Raw genomic sequence first — 16,561 nt, 5'->3', positions numbered from 1 at the left:
TTTGTCTGTCTGTGGTACAGCCCAGACCCTAGTTGTCTTTACAGAAATGAACAGTGGGAGGTGTGGCCCAGAGAATTACATCAATTTTTACCCTAAAATTATTTATTTTACAAATTAAGTAAATATTGTATATATCTGTCTCATCATCTTTTAAAATAGGTCCACATTGTGGAATGGCTCAGTTGAGCTAATGAATATCTATGTATCATCTCACATACTTACATTTTGGTGAGAACACTTAAAATCTACTCTCTTGATAATTATCAAGAACGCAATACATTGCTATTAACTATAGTCACCATGTTGTACACCAGATTTCTTGAACTTATTTTTCTTATCTAATCGAAATTTCATATCCTTTTACCACAGTCTCCCCCAACAACCCTCCCACCCCCCCACCTTCTCAGCCCTGATGATTCTTTCTACTTCTATGAATTCAATATTTTTAGATTGTTAAGTGTGACATTTACCTTTTTGTGCTTGGCTTATTTCATTTAATGCAATGACCTCTAGGATCATCTGTTGTTGCAAATGGCAGGTTTTCCTTCTTTTTTTTTTTTTAAGATTTTATTCCATTGCACATAGTTTGAGAGCAATACACACACACACACACACACACACACACCATATTTTTTTCTCCCTCCCTCCTTCCTTCCTCCCTCTCTCTCTCTCTCTCTCTCTCTCTCTCTCTCTCTCTCTCTCTCTCTCTCTCTCTCTTTCTGTCTTAGTGCCCATGGAACTCAGGGCCTCACAATACTAGGAAAGCACTCCATCATTGACCTGTACTCCCACCCCTCATATCACATTTTCTTTATCTATTCATCCAATGATGGACCTTAGGGTGATTTCATGTCTTTCCTATTAAGAATAATACTGCAGTGAACATGGTATACAGGTATCTCTTTGGCATACTGATTTTATTTTCTTCGGATTTATACTCAACAATGGGATTACTGGATCATATGGCAGTTCTGCTTTTTAAATTTTTTTGAAGAAACTACAAATTTCTATTTAAAATGGAACCTTAAAGGAAAAGCAGTTATTTAGCTTTTTACATGGTTCTTTCACTCTTTGTACTCCAAACCCAGAGATCTGGCTTTATATGAATGTCTTGGTTTTCAACTCATTAATGAAATGAAATCTAAAGTGATACTTTATTCTTTTTCTTCTCCAGACAATAAGCTTATTCATTTTTGTGGGATTTATAGGAGAGTTCCAAGTTTTTTCAAGGTAAGAATTATTTGGATTGTGTGTGAAAATCATTAAAAAATATTAAGGAAATTTTTTTAGTGTGGTCTAATTCTTAAGTTGCAGCTTGAGAGTATTTATTCCTACAACATGTTTTTTTTGTCTGTCTTATTTTTAGAAAAATTGATGGTATCAAAAGAGTGTTTTATTATTCTTTTACTTTATTTTTTTTTCCCTGTAAGTAAGAAACTTAAAGACTAAAACACCTCAAAGGTTTTGTCCTGGTACCACGATTTTACCTGTGACTCAGAGAATCCCAGCAGATTCACACATCCTAGAGTACTATTTGATCTTTAAGTGTAATCCTTGCAAAACATTTTATGGATTTTAAAGGTTGAGAGTTTTCTTAGAAAATGGTTTTATCATCTCTTAGGACCTGGAAAAGCAAACATCATCCACCTCTGACTTTTTTTTTGTTTTTGTTTTTACTTTCAGGGTGATGGGGACAGGTCAGGTCATTTTATGGAACAATTAGAATATGTGTCAGGGCTGTGCTAGGACCTGGGGATGCTGAGAAGTTAGAAGACCCTTAGTGTCTACTGGATGACTCAGATCCTGAGATGGTTCTTTGCAATGTGAGTGTACTAAGGGCCCTGCACAGGATGATGTAGGGAAGTCCAAACTAGCTTTCAGTCCTAAATCTCTGAATTTGGGGAACACCTCTGCTTTTCACTGGGACACAAAATAGACAACAGTAAGTTCAGATTGTTTAAGGGTCAAATATACTCAGTTATTGATGCCATATGAAAACTGGTTACCAAGGTTGGTTCCATAAAAGAACTTGAGGTGCATATATTAGAGAAAGGGATTGATTATTTTCAGGGTAATCAACAGTCTTAAGGTATGCAAACATCACCTTGATTCAAATGTTTTTTCCAACAATTCCTAGATGTGCTAGGAATTCAGAAGCCAAAAATCCTGGTCCCTTTATCTTTTGGCAAGTCAATTTTTTAGGACTAATCCAATATCCTCCTTCATAGAGTTGAGCAGTGTATGAGAGCCAACTCTCCGTTTCCTGCATGTACTTTATTTGAGTGGAATTGTTTAAGCTCAAATTGCTGCACTTGGGCATGTGTTTGAAGAGTAGCCTAAATGAGCATGGTAATGTTTAAATATAAATCACTGTCACTTTAGCCTTTGCTAGCTTTTTTTTTTTTAAAGAGAGAGTGAGAGAGAGGGAGAGAGAGAGAGAATTTTAATATTTATTTTTTAGTTTTTCGGCGGACACAACATCTTTGTTTGTATGTGGTGCTGAGGATCGAACCCGGGCCGCATGCATGCCAGGCGAGCGCGCTACCGCTTGAGCCACATCCCCAGCCCCTTTGCTAGCTTTTAAGAGACTGTTTCTCATAGGGTCTTATTAGAGCTAATTATTTCTCAGTTAAGTTTTTGGATAACTCTTCAACTCATTATGCAGAACCCTCTCAAAAACCTATTAACTTCCTCCTGTATATTCTCATCTACCCTCCCAGTTCTGAGCATTCTTTTCTCTCTGTATTTCCATAACACAGAGATATTATTATAACATCTCTGCTATCATATCTACTAGATTAGATCTGTTGTCCTATGATTGAACATTTGTATCTGTATCCTTCCCTCTGTCAACAATGAGCTACCTCTTTTATTATTTTTACAACTTTGGTGTCTTAATAGTACCTCACATACAGTAGATGTTTAATAAATGTCATTTTCTAATAAGCCCATTTTTTATGCTTTAGAATACTCTTAATATTCCTTAGGAAAAAATATTTTTTGAAGTGTTTTTGATTATTCTTACCTATTCTTTGTGTTCCCTGACTTATCTTCTTGTGTTTTATCATGGATATTTTGAAACTACCACAAGTGCCTCTTCTCCAGTCAACTGCCAGTGGGATTCCTATGGCCCTTGGTCAGAATGCAGTGGCTGTACCAAGACTCAGGTAGGACAACACTAAACTTTGTATTTGGTTACTTATATGCAGAAACAGCTTAAGTATGGCCAAAATGACATGAAATTTTAATCTTCATAAAATTAGTGCTAGTGTTTTTTGATAATTATTTTAGTAGTTTTGAAGGGAAAAAGTATGACTTAAGTTTAATGATATTATAAAAAAGTAATTTCTACATTTGTTTTTCATGAAGAAAAATCTTTCTAGATCTTGTCTGTGGCAAGAAAGCTTATGGGCTAAAAATTAAAAGCAACTCACTAACTTAGAGAAATAGAAATAGCATGAAATGAAATTAGTATATAATCTAAAATCTGTTTCATTTCCGTCATTTCAACTTTTCTTCTTATTTTAAACACAAACTAGCAAATAACAAAATGGTTGCTTTGTTTTACTTCACAAATAATGACCAACCATAAAAAAATCATTTTTTTGCAATATTTTAAAGTTTAATTCCCAAAGAGTACAAATAAAATACTAGAATTGACCTGGATATTATATAGTCACTCTAAAGATATGTTTTGTTTTCTTTTATAAGACATTCATTGAAGAAAATACAGAGATGTGTAAGGAAAGAAAACAGTATTCATAATTTCACTATTTAGGAGAAACATATATCAGTATTTGAGTATTTACTTTAGCTTAATTTCCATGTGTTTGTAATTTTTAAAAAATAGGATTATCTCATCAGAGTATTTTTGTATTATACCACTTTAACCTAACATACTGTCAACAAGGTACAAGAATAATGAGGCAAAAGTCAAAGAAACACCGAGAACATGAAACATTTTTATAATTTAAAAACAAGAAAGAACTCTAAGTAGACAGAGTATTTTTTTTTCTTTGAGTGAAGGTCATCATGCAATGATTATAAAGCAACATTTTTTTTATTCAGAAAGAGACAAGTGGAAAATGAAAAAGGGGTCATAAGACCAGAACCTGACAGGTGAGAATGAGCCTGTTCAGAGTGGGTGGCGTTTGGGGCACCCTCGTGGATGGAGAGAGCAAACACTCCTTATACAAACAACAGGATCCGTGCTTTGGAACCTCAGGAAAGGAGCCTTTGAAGAATCAATCAAAAACAGAAACTAAAAATGTATCAAGCTGCTTTGTTAAGTTCCACTCCTCTTTCATGGTTCCTCTGCTTAGATCACTGAAAAAAGCCAGAGTCAGCTCCAACTGATGCAAATTTATTCAGAACTCAAAGTTCACAATGCTTGTACCAAGGAATCCCCACTTGTAGCCTAAGTCAGGGAGGATGGATAAATTCAAAGTTGGTTTATGTACCCAGTCTTCCCTGTTGGTCTTCGCTCAAGGTGTAAGTATTCTGAAAGTGATGTTTGGCTAGTTTTTTATTAATGGAGGAAGGGTGAAGAAGGGAGAAATGCTAAAAGATACATCTCTGTTTCTGGTGGGTAGGGAAATGATTTTGTAGATCTTTTTTGGGGTGAGGGGACAGTGGTACTCAGGATTGAACTCAGGGGCATTCCCCCAGTGCTGTGAGGGGGCAAAATTGCAACGTATGTAGTTGAGGGGAGAAATAATGAATGTCCATATACACTTCTGCCCCTTTCAATGCTTTATTCACTCAAATTACTCAATACAGTTTCACTCTACAGGTTCTTAATCAAGAAAACGACAATCCTTAATACTAGGCACTGCAATAGACATAATCAATTCACAGCAAACAATTCTAGATTAATTAATTCACAGCAAACAATTCTAGATTAATTCTAAGCCCTGCAAAACACACTTAATCATGACAGGCTAATGACAGACATCCCCTCTGCGTGCTAAGTTCAAAAGTCTTAAGCCTTAAGCTTCATGTCCAGCAGATGCACACTTACTCAGACGGTGGTGACCAGGTCCTGAACCAAGGCAGGCTTTTCCTGGTGTGGAGTGGAAGACCAGTTGAAGAGGAGGTCATAGGGAGGAGTTGTGGCTCTCACAGATCCCTCAGAGGTTCAGGAACCATGACAATTGATGGGATGTCAGGTCCTCATCAGGCTCTCCAGCTGGAGCGCATCCTTGTTTCGGCTGGCTGAATCCCTGTTCATTTGCTCTATCATTTATACTAAATTTTGGGGGGTTTTGACCCCGCCTTTCAATCCTTATCAGCTACCACCAGATTTCTCAGTGACATCATTTACCCTGAGGTCATGAACATCAGGTCTGGTGGTCTCCACCCTGATCTTCTCACCTCTTATCAGGTGAGGACAACTTGCCAGAGACTTCACTCTCTTTATCAGGGTGAGGGGAAGTAACTTGTCTGAGGCCATACTGGAGGGATCTGTGGATGTGCCTGGTGAGACTGCAGGTTTCAAACTGGAATTTTTAAAATGGAGTTGCTTAGGCTCAGGCCTCAGGCCATCCTAACAACAAGTAAGCCACATCCCAGTCCTATTTTGTATTTTATTTAGAGATAGGGTCTCACTGAGTTGCTTAGCCCATTGCTTTTGCTGAGGCTGGCTTTGAACTTGGGATTCTCCTGCTTCAGCCTCCCTAGCCACTGGGATTAGAGGCGTATGCCACAGCGCCTGGCCTAGATCTTTATTTTTGTTTAATAGTAGAGATATGTCTTTATACTGATTGAGGAGTCATGAATTTTAGGACAAATTAGTTTTAACTTTTTCATTTAGCTTGATAATTCCCTCAATTTACCTTCAGAGGTGCATTTTTCACATATTTCCCATTTTACAGGTTAATGCTTTTGATTGTCTAGTAAAATTTCATTGTAATCCTTTGGGCCACTTAGGTTGTCTTATAAACTTGGCCTCCAAGTTAGTATATTTCTCTCTGGGTTAGTTTCCTTGCCTTTTTAAAAAAGGTCTACAGTTCAGCTCAAATCACCTGGCATCATTTTTCTGAAAGTGAGCCTAACTCCTCTTCACCTTAATTCCCCTTCCCAGTCACCCTTACTTTCACTCCAGTAAAATTTACTTCACCATTTCTAATTTAATTAACTCTTGTTAGATAGCCTTGGTCAAAACATTTTACATTGTAATCTATTTACTTATGTGTGTACCCAGTTAAGCTTCACTCTTTCAAGTTTACTTTTTCAAAGAATCATTTAAAAAAGGTTTTTGTTTTTTCCCCACTTAAACCTGAAAATAAATATAAAGCTGGGAGCTCTCTATAAATAGTAATCCAAGTGTCACTGAACTGAAGGACAAGAAGATCTATGCATTTATCCATTAGTTTTTTAGGTTTTACTTATGTAGAACACCAGGACAATTTCCTGGATATTGTTTTACAAATTGTGTTAATTCTTCTCAGATATATAAAAATGTATGTGCATATTTTTGTAGTGCTGGGGATTGAACCCAAGGCTTCATGAATGCAAGGCAAGCACTGTAAGGCTGGCTGAGCCACTTGCTCAGCTCCCCTCTCACATTTTAGTACTCAGAAAAAGGAAATTACAGATAAAAAAATAAAGACACTCCCTATTTTGTGTTTAGACTCGCACACGCTCAATCGCTGTTTATGGGCAGTATGGGGGCCAACCTTGTGCCGGAAGTGCTTTTGAAACACGGTCATGTGAACCTACACTGGGGTGTCCTACAGAAGAGGGCTGTGGAGAACGTTTCAGGTGTTTTTCAGGTAATTTGTTTTTCATAGGGTCAGACCACAAATTGAAATGCTATTTGTTTTACTTGCTCAATATTTGTTTGTTGATTTTTACTGAATTTATGTTGGCTGATAAATTCATTTCCCCCAAATATCAGAAAGATTTTTGTGATATATTAATCACACTTTCAGCTCTCATTCCTCCAAAGGCAAGGGAGGCATCTGATAATAAATGTGGGAATATTATTTGAAGAGGATTATGCCTATTAATGGGCCTAAACCGTTCTTTTTAAAAATATTTTTATTGTTGATGGATCTTTATTTTATTTATTTATATGCAGTGCTGAGAATTGAACCCAGTGCCTCACACATGCTATGCAAGTGCTCTACCACTGAGCTACAACCCCAGTCCCCAAACAGTTCTTAACATTGCATTTTTGTTAAAGAGGCAGAGGGGGTATGGTATATACATGAGACTGAGCAAAAGTGATGTTCCTGCACATGTAATTATGTTTACAAGAAAAGTATCTCTAAGTAGCCAACCAAGGAATGATATGGCTCACACCATGCATGGTGTGTTAGAAACATAGTTTTGGCATTGAATATTATTTGACTTATTGTCTCTGTTGCATTCATGCAATTAGATTAATTCTATAACTTTTAATAAAAATGTACTACTCTTTTAATAATCCAAATATGGTGATGGGGGTATGGATATAGAAATGAAACACATAGCTTCTTCTCAAAAGTATTAAATTTTCAGGGTCAGGATAGTATATAAAGAATCCCTGTGTTAGAAAATTCTCTTTTGGTTTCAAAATCCAAACCAAATGATAGCTGCTTTGGGAAGTATTCCCTAAACCTTCAACTGGTGGACATAATTAACAAATCACTTCTGTGTTCCCTATGAATCTCATACTATCTGTAATATGGATTATTTGTTGGTCTGGATATTTCTTTGGTAGACTCTGAACTCCTTGAAGATACAGATGGTATTTCTTTTGTTTTGGCACCCGGGGTGCCTAGTATATAGCATTCTCTCTCTCTCTCTCTCTCTCTCTCTCTCTCTCTCTCTCTCTCTTTTTGAATTGCAAACTTTTTTTATTATTAGTTGTTCAAAACATTACATAGTTCTTGACATATCATATTTCATACATTTGATTCAAGTGGGTTATGAACTCCCATTTTTACCCCGTATACAGATTGCAGAATCACATCGGCTACACATCCACGTTTTTACATATTGCCATACTAGTGTCTGTTGTATTCTGTTGCCTTTCCTATCCTCTACTATCCCCCCTCCCCTTACAGCATGCTCTCAATGAATGTCTGCTGCATTGAATTGAGTGACAGGAGAGTGGAATATATGCTACTCTATGAGGACACTTGTTCACAAAGCATCCAATGAGGACACAGGAAAACCACACATCGTAATTTGTGGGATAGGAATAGTGTTAAGAAGGGAAATGTATTTAACTTGATTCTTGAAGGATAAGAAAATCCTCCCAGGCAGAGAAAAAGGTAAGTGTAAGATTATTGGAGATGAGAGGAAACATGGCTTTTTATTCATGCAAATGGCCCAGTATGACTAGGACACAGAGAAGTATTAGAGAATGGGTAGAAATGATGCAGGGGCTCCATCATTTGGTACCTCCAGTGCTTTCTTAGTATCCTGGGCTTATAGCTATCATTACAATTATGCTGCTGAACTGTAGTGATTTATGTCTGTATAGCCTTCCTTATTAGAATTTAAAGCTTTTTAACAGTCTGACAAACACCATTTTTATTCACTTTTATACTCCAATGCCAGGAAAAGGGTTTTACACACTGTAGATGCTAAAGATTATAATTTGAAATCACCAAGAAATACACAAATTTGGCATCTTGGTTAATAGGTTCAGAAAAGAGATCAAAAGTTGAAGGGCAGGGTGTCAATCTACCTTCTAAGTAATTAGATTTGTATGAATTTTGGAGGATTTAGACAAAACTGCTTGCTGATTACGTGTGAGAACTAAGAATTTTGAGTTCAGGTCCTATTTTTAATTTTTTGTATGGCAAAATGAAAAGTAATTATACAGGAAGTAATTCAGTGTTCTGCAACATGGAGACCAAAACTACCACTAGTCCTTTGCTAGCCAATCTGAGCATTTATCTGAAATTCATATTAATACAGTATTGGGGGTGATTCAGATAGTGTTGCCTCTTTTCCCTCTTTTGAATATGCATGGGAGCTTCTTTTTTTTGTTCAGGACAATGTATCAGCAAATCATTGGTTTGCAATGGGGATTCTGATTGTGAAGAGGATGGCGCTGATGAAGACAGATGTGAGAACTCAGAAAGCAGAACTTCGTGTGACACTGATAAACCTCCTCCCAACATAGAACTTACTGGTAATGGGTAAGGTGCTGAGAAGCCTTCTGAGTATATCAAGGGTTGCAGCTTTTAATTTCATGGTCTGGTGGGTCTACTCACAAATCATCAAATAACCAAATCTTTTCATTGGCTCAAAGTTCTTTGCCACATTTTGAAACAATTTTAAAATTCATGTCTGTATATCTATAGATACAAGTAGCAAGATACAGAGTGACCTGTTGTTTTGAGACTGTCCTGGTTTTAGAACTATAACTTCTGCAACTAGGGGAACCTCTCAGTCTTATGGAAATCTGGACATTTGGTCACCCTATAGGAGTTAGAGCCGGAAGAAGGAGAGAATCAATTCAGTCATGGGGGTTTGTACTCAAGAGAATGAAGAGACATCAGAATGAGAGTAGGGAGAGAAGAGAGGTATGTTACAGTAAATACCCAGACTGAAAAGAGACTGGGAACCTAGCTTTCCAAGAGAACTTAGGACAATCCTATGTTTACCCTTTAAAAAAGAATTCTGTACAACTTTTGGAAGCTATCTTACTTGAGTTAAGGTTTTCAGGTTTTTCTCTATTTTAGCATATAGATATGATTTCCTGCAATATTTTAAAATTGATTAACAGAGGAATAGGATAAAGTTAGTTTAAGACATATACTATTCAGCATAGTAAGAGACAATCACTTGAAAATTCACTGTAGAAAGCTCTTTCTCCTCCAGACTAAACTTAATAGTATTGGTTTTATCTATAGATCCAATTCAAAACTAGCTGTTGCCATAGATAGGCTTGTGTATTTCCCAACTATGTTCTTAGATTTAAAAAAGTTGGGTTTTCTCAGCTATTAGCGTTGGCCATTGTAGTAAGCAGGAGAAGTTGGATAATGCATGGTGTGCATTAGGATGCTGTTCTCTTTATTTGCACTCTCTCAAAGAAGTGCTTAATCATAAAGTATTATACAAATTTCTAGAGTTCTCTAATGATGTTTTTTTCATCAAGTACTATTCCTGTTTTTTTAAGTGCCTTTTCTTGCCTCCTTGTTCTTTAACTCCTCTACCTCTTTCCTCTCTTCCTTTTCGACTGTTTTTCTTTTGACAGTTACAATGCACTCACTGGTCAGTTGAGGAATGGAGTCATTAACACCAAAAGCTTTGGTGGTCAATGCAGAAAAGTGTTCGGTGGGGATGAAAGAGATTTCTATAGGCTGAGTGGAAATATCCTCTCCTATACATTTCAGGTACTTAATTATGTCACTTTTATTGATTTCTAATCTGTGAACTGTCAGAGATCATTTTTTTTTTTTATGTGAAACTAACTTTTTAGTATTTGCTGAAGATTTAGTTATGGTCCGTTATATGGACAATGTTTTTCCTTTGTAAAACAATTTAGGTTTTTTTCCTTTTCATATTTATATTGGTGAATTATAGTTACACATAATGGTAGGATTTATGGTTATATTCATATTGTAGTCAATTTTTATAAATGTTTTATGTGGGTTTAAAAAGAATCCCTATTGTTTAACTCTTGGTTACAGGGCAGTAATACTTCTAATTTGTATCATTCAAGCTGACATTATTTTTGTTGTTGATTTTATGATGCTGGAAATCAAACCCAGAGCCTTGCATGTTCTAGGAAAGAAGCTGACATGTCCATATGCATAATTTCAACTTCTCAGCCTATGTGGGCTAAGGTCCTGATTGCCTATCCCTGTGTGAGTGTTAAACCTAGGGTCTTGGCACAAATAGTTTGATAATCTCCTTCTACTGCCATAGTGGCAACTCATTTAAAAAAGCTTTCATTTTTAAATTTTGAAATATTTTATATATGCAGAATGTGCAATTTGACGAACAAATTGCAAATACCCATACATACCCATCCTCCACCATAATGTGTTCAAAATGATGGTTTTGAGATTTAATCGTGCTGATGCAGATGGCATTTTTTTTTCTGTCTTCAATTTTCTCTTGTGAAAATGCCTTGAACACTCTTGTGCATGAGTCCTGCACAAATGAACTCAAGTTTCTTTAGGGCATATGCTTGGAACTCAAATAGCTGCTTTATAACTAGATATGTACATACTAAGTTTTACTGGCTAAAGTTTCTAAAATGGCTGTATCCGTTTCCCAGTGTGGAAGAGTGTCAGCTCATTGTCCTTGACGATGTTGGTGTTGCCTGATTTTTTTTTAGCTCTGCTTAATACCTAGGGGTCTCCTTTGGTTCCTCACTTCTGCTTTTTGAATGCTTTTTCTGTCATGTGCATTTAGACTCTTTGTGTTCTTTTATATCAACACAAAATCTACTCATCCAAAACAGTTATAGCTTTAGGGAATTTTCCTGAAGATTTGGAGGAAAGATATCCCGATGCAGTGGTGTAAATGCTTTAGGCTGCCTTAGTTGGCATCTTCCATCTCAAAACCTCCTTCTACAGCCTCAGAAGTTTCTGGTCATATTCTATTTTTGCCTCTTGATGTCCTCTTCCAACCTTTCCTCTCTCATTTCTTTTTTCCCTTCTTAGGAGTATTCACAAAATTTCCAGTTCAGCTCTCCTTATCTATTACCCCCAAATTTAAAAACAAAACTACTAGTTTGTTCAGACAGAAGTGCCCTGTGTTTACCCAGATTAATCTTCTCTGGAAAGCAGCTTTAATTATAAATGGAAAACTCCCCATCCTCCAACTTATGTAGAATGAGTTAGTTACACTTAAGAGTTGTTGAATCATGAAAATGAAATAAAATTGATCAAAGTATAACTGTATCTACCAATTTTTGAATATCTGCTGTGGCATCTGCTCTATCTTAGGAAGTTGGTATAGATTTAATCTTTACAATATCTTTGAAGAGAAGTATGTTTTACTATTTTATATATGTAGAAATTGAGGCTCAAAGGACTTCAGCCAATTTCCTCCACATCACCAAATTAACAGTTAGTAGGCCTTGGATCTAGTCTGTCATATTTTACAACTTTTTATTTTTCTATTACCTTTCACCCTCTTCATGTACTGCACTTAATTTCTTTTTCTATTCTAAATTCTATTTGGGGAATAATAAGTATTGTAATTTAAACTTTGACCAGAAGAGAGAACACGAGATACGTACGTGTTGATAATTTTTCTTCCTCTATTCTTAGGGGGATGTGCTGCTAATTCTTTCATAATTATAAAGGGGGACAAATTGCATGTGAATTTTCTCAAGGGTCGAATTTAGAAAGTTCCAAAGCAGAGGCAATAAGGAGCATGTGTATTTCTGATTTAGTTGGGAGGTAGACATATTAGGAGTCTGCAGCTTCTGAAGAAGATGAATAATTTAATAACAGCCTGGTCTTGACATTCATTTTCCTCAGCAGGGCTTGGTTTTTGGATTGACATCTGAAATGCCTTTCTACTCACTGAATGTGAAGGTGTTTGTCAGAAGTAGACAGAAATTATAGCCTGTTATTGAGTGAGGAATAGCGATGTTTTGAGGATCCAGCCTGAGGGAAGTGGGGTGGAAGCAACAGGCTGTGAGCCAGTCATCCGAGGGCTAAACCCCAATGTGGACATGGAAGTGGTGCATATCCTCCATAGCTCAAATGCAATGACCTGGGCTCACTGGATGTTCAGCTCTCTGCAAGGTAGAAGGGACTTTGACTTATTGCAATACACAGGTCTCTAAATAAACATAAAGCAGAATGAGTTGGTCTCTCTTACAATCTCTGGGTGATTAGCATTGTAGCCTCTTTATGGCATACCTTGTTTCTTTTTGAGTAAGCCACAGAGTTTGATGTCATGCACGTTCTCTGCTTATTCATACTTTCCATGCAACAAGGAAGAACTTTGAAACGTAAACCTGATGGCTACTTGGGAAGGTGCCTCTCTGTGCAGCTAGTCTGGGAGATAGGTGAAAGACTGTGATGTTCATTGCAGATGCAAGTGCATTAAAAACTAAGCTGGACTCACGTCATGGGTTCTTCTGCATTTGATCATGAATGTACTTTGTGACTTTTTAAAAAAATGTTTCCAGATGTTGATGGACCTTTATTTTACTCATTTATTTATACGTGGTGCTGAAAACCAAACCCAGGGCCTCATACATGCTATGCAAGCTCTCTACCACTGAGCCACACCCCTAGCCTCACTTTGTGATATTTTTTGGAGATCCCATTTGTATATCAAATGAATAACAAAAACATATTATAAATGCAGTTTTCACTAATGCTAAATTATCGGAGCCTCTGCTGCTTCCCTGAGGACTACATACCTGAGATTTCTAAATCTACCTTTTGACTGGAAATAATTTGGGTGACGATAAAAATAGCTTACATTTAAGAAATTTACACTAATAAGCTGTGTTCTGAGAGCTTCACATCTTTTCTTCTTGTACAGGTTGATCATCCCTCATCTGAAAATCCAAAATTTGAAATGCTCTAAAATATGAAACCTTTTGAGCAATGACATGAAGCAACAAAAGGAAAATTCCACAACATGAAACTTTGTTTTATGCATGAAATTATTACAAATATTGTTTAAATTTACCTTCAGGCCATATGTACAAGGTACATGTGAAACACAGAAAAACTTTGTGCTCAGGCTTGTCCCATACCCAAGTATCTCACTATATATATGAAAACATTCCAAAATTCAAAAAAATTTGAAATCCAAAACACTTCTCATTCCAAACAGTTTGGATAAAGGGTACTCAATCTGTAACAACCCAAGAAGGTGGTATTGCTGTTTCTTTCTTTTTTTGAAAAAAAAAAAAACATGATTTATTTATCAAGTGTTGGAACTCTAACACATACTTGAAGATCTCTCTGCAAGAGTAGATACAGTTAAGGAAGAAAATCTGAAACTAGAAACCAGAAAGCTGTTTCTTATTTCATAGATGAGGAAATTGAGGCAAATAAATGTTAAATAGCTTATCTATGGTCTTACGAGCAGATGACAAACATCAGGGTTGAATTATAGAAGTCTGGCTCCAATACTACATTTATAGGCTATGTATCTCTATGTATCGATTCTCTGTATCTATATGTACATACTTATAATATAAACACCTATAATATATCTACATGTCTATACATTGTCTATATTTAAAAAGAGAGCAAAAGAAGGAGAAGGAGAGTAATGAGGTGAAGAAAGAGCAAGAGAGAAGGAAGGGCACTTCAGAGTAATTGAAAGAAGTTCAAACTGACTATATTCCAGAGTGAAGTGTGAGGAGTTGCAGGAAACGAGGTTTTGAGTGATCAGGAAAGTAAAAAAAAAAAAAAAAAAAAAAAAAAATTTTTTTTTCAGGTGAGGTAAGCAGTTTGGGTTACCAAATAGCCACTGGAGAGTTTAAGAAGGGAATTTTATACCACTCTTTTGGAGAGTGTAGAATGGATTGGAGGGTGGCAGACCTGAAGAAAGAAACCTGGTCCCTGAACGGTAGTGCTAACCCTTAAGGGAAGCAGTAGTGGCTTGTGGAAGCCTGGTGAATGATGGAGGATGATGGAGAGCCAGCAATCAGGGACGCGTTTTCCACATGAACCAATGGCTAAAGAAACACACAATTCAATGGGTTTAGAAGGTTTAGAAGGAGAAGACCACGATTGGGAAAGAACCGTGAAGATTAAGCTGAAACAAGAAGAAAGTAAAAAGTAGAAAATGCTGATAGAAGGGAGAATGAGTCAAAGAACACATCTCTAAGAATTAAATAGCAGATGTGGCAATAACAAAATGAGAGTGAAAGATTAAGGAACATTAGAGTGTTGGATGCTTGAATTGGTGATTTCAGAGAACAGATTAGCCTAGGAGAATTTAGGACCTAAGATGGAAGAAGAAGAGTATTAGTTAAAGAAAACTTAGGAAGACCACACTACCTTGAAAAGATGGTTCCTGCAGCTGTGCACAGGGTAGATGGGAGTCAGGAGATGATGCACTAAAGCAGCCAAGAGGCTCATTTAAATGTATCAGGAATCAATTTTTTTTTTTTTTTTTTGCTTTGCTTTAGCCAGGCAAGTGCACACCACTGAGTTGTACCCCAGTCCAAAGGAATCAAATATTTGATTTTGGATCTAAAGATAGGGAAAAAGAGGCCTTTTTTTCCCTTCAGAAGTGAGATAGATCATATGTCTCTCTCAAAAGCTATAAAAAGTTAAATTTTATGTCTCTCCAGAACCAAATTGTACTGAGATACTATCTAGTGACTGTAAAAATTTCTAATAAAACTTTGAATAATGCCTTCTTTTTATCAATCAAAATAAATGAGCAGTATATAGTATCCATTTTGGCCTGAGTTGAATTTTTGTGATTTTTTTTAACAACCCAGTTTCATACTATAATAAAAATGATGCTATAAAAATTCTGATTAGATCCATTTTATTTTTCATCATTTTGATAAATATGCATGATTTTCAATATGTGGTAAAAGTCATATACTATTTTGTTGCATTTTGGCTTATTTTCTTCTAGTCTTTTTTTTTTTTTTGACTAGGGATATACTTGCACGGTTAGAGTTAATAGGGTTTTCACGTTTACATCTCCTGTCTCATTTAATGCAACAGTATGAGTATTTTGTCTGCACATGCATTATTTAGGATGATTGTATTCTATTCTGTAATTTTCTTTCCTTTTAGTTTTTTAAAAACTGTATCATATCCATCTTTTCTATTTTCTCTATGCTTACTTGTGGTTTGGTCTCAAACACAGATGTGTGCAGACATATAATAAAAATGCAAATGGGAGTGGAAGGAGAGTTCCTAGTCTAAATATTTGTAAAGAATAGACATCGTGAGAGGGTGTCTCCTTGCATGTTTTGTTTTATTCTCATGAAGTTTGGCATTTTTAGCAAATCTGTTGCTTATAATTTCAAAAAATAAGAGATTTTTAGGTAAGTATTCTCTTGAAACAAAGTCAGCCACTCTGTCAGTACTCGAGCTAGTTGTCAGATGGTGTGATCATCTGATGGGTTCAATTAATGGGTGTCCCTTTTAGACAGGATATGTGCTCACTTTTTTACTACTAAGACTCCCTCTAGAAGTGTCCAATAATTATAATACTTGCTGGCCCTTGTGGGCATTTCATTTTCACACTTAATGTAATGTGAAATTTAGGATAAATGTATAATTGTCACCACTATGAAAGCTGGCACTGTTACTTATCAGCTAAGTGTAACTAACCTATGATTGGCTTTAAAATTCTTTAGGATGTCCTTATTTCATGTCATTTAGCCCAGGAAATACTATCGAATTTTAGCATTCTTTTAAGTCAAATAGAAAGTTAACTCCACTATCATTTCACATAGAACATTCCAAAACAAAGTCCCTATGATCTAATTGTTCATATCACCTTTTTATATCTGTTCCTATTAGGTGGAAAACCAAGAGCCAAATGCCTGTGATTCTCTGCTAGTGTAGTTGTGGAAATTTGCTGACTTTTAGGAATGCTGACATTCATGGAAAATGAAAGATGTGTGTACACAAATGTGTTTTGTGAATCGCTTGGG

The 16,561-nt window shown here is 36.1% G+C and overlaps 1 protein-coding gene across 2 annotated transcripts in view; it reads left to right on the top strand.

The window, feature by feature from the left end:
• The window catches only part of C7 (complement C7), a 53,350-nt gene that overhangs the window by 3,778 nt on the left and 33,011 nt on the right, over window positions 1-16,561 (top strand). Inside the window, exons 2-7 of one of the 2 annotated variants that reach the window (XM_048814031.1) lie at window positions 1,175-1,230; window positions 1,684-1,823; window positions 3,092-3,167; window positions 6,632-6,773; window positions 8,990-9,137; window positions 10,199-10,337. In XM_048814031.1, the coding sequence (XP_048669988.1) occupies window positions 1,792-1,823; window positions 3,092-3,167; window positions 6,632-6,773; window positions 8,990-9,137; window positions 10,199-10,337 (537 nt within the window). In that variant the 5' untranslated portion in view covers window positions 1,175-1,230; window positions 1,684-1,791. The remainder of the gene's footprint in view (window positions 1-1,174; window positions 1,231-1,683; window positions 1,824-3,091; window positions 3,168-6,631; window positions 6,774-8,989; window positions 9,138-10,198; window positions 10,338-16,561) is intronic. The other variant, XM_015490481.2, reaches the window with a different exon arrangement.

This window comes from Marmota marmota, unplaced genomic scaffold, assembly GCF_001458135.2.
Source record: "Marmota marmota marmota unplaced genomic scaffold, marMar, whole genome shotgun sequence".
Lineage (NCBI taxonomy): Eukaryota > Metazoa > Chordata > Mammalia > Rodentia > Sciuridae > Marmota > Marmota marmota.
Note: the sequence above shows the minus strand (reverse complement) of the source record. Positions and strands in the feature narration are given on the sequence as shown.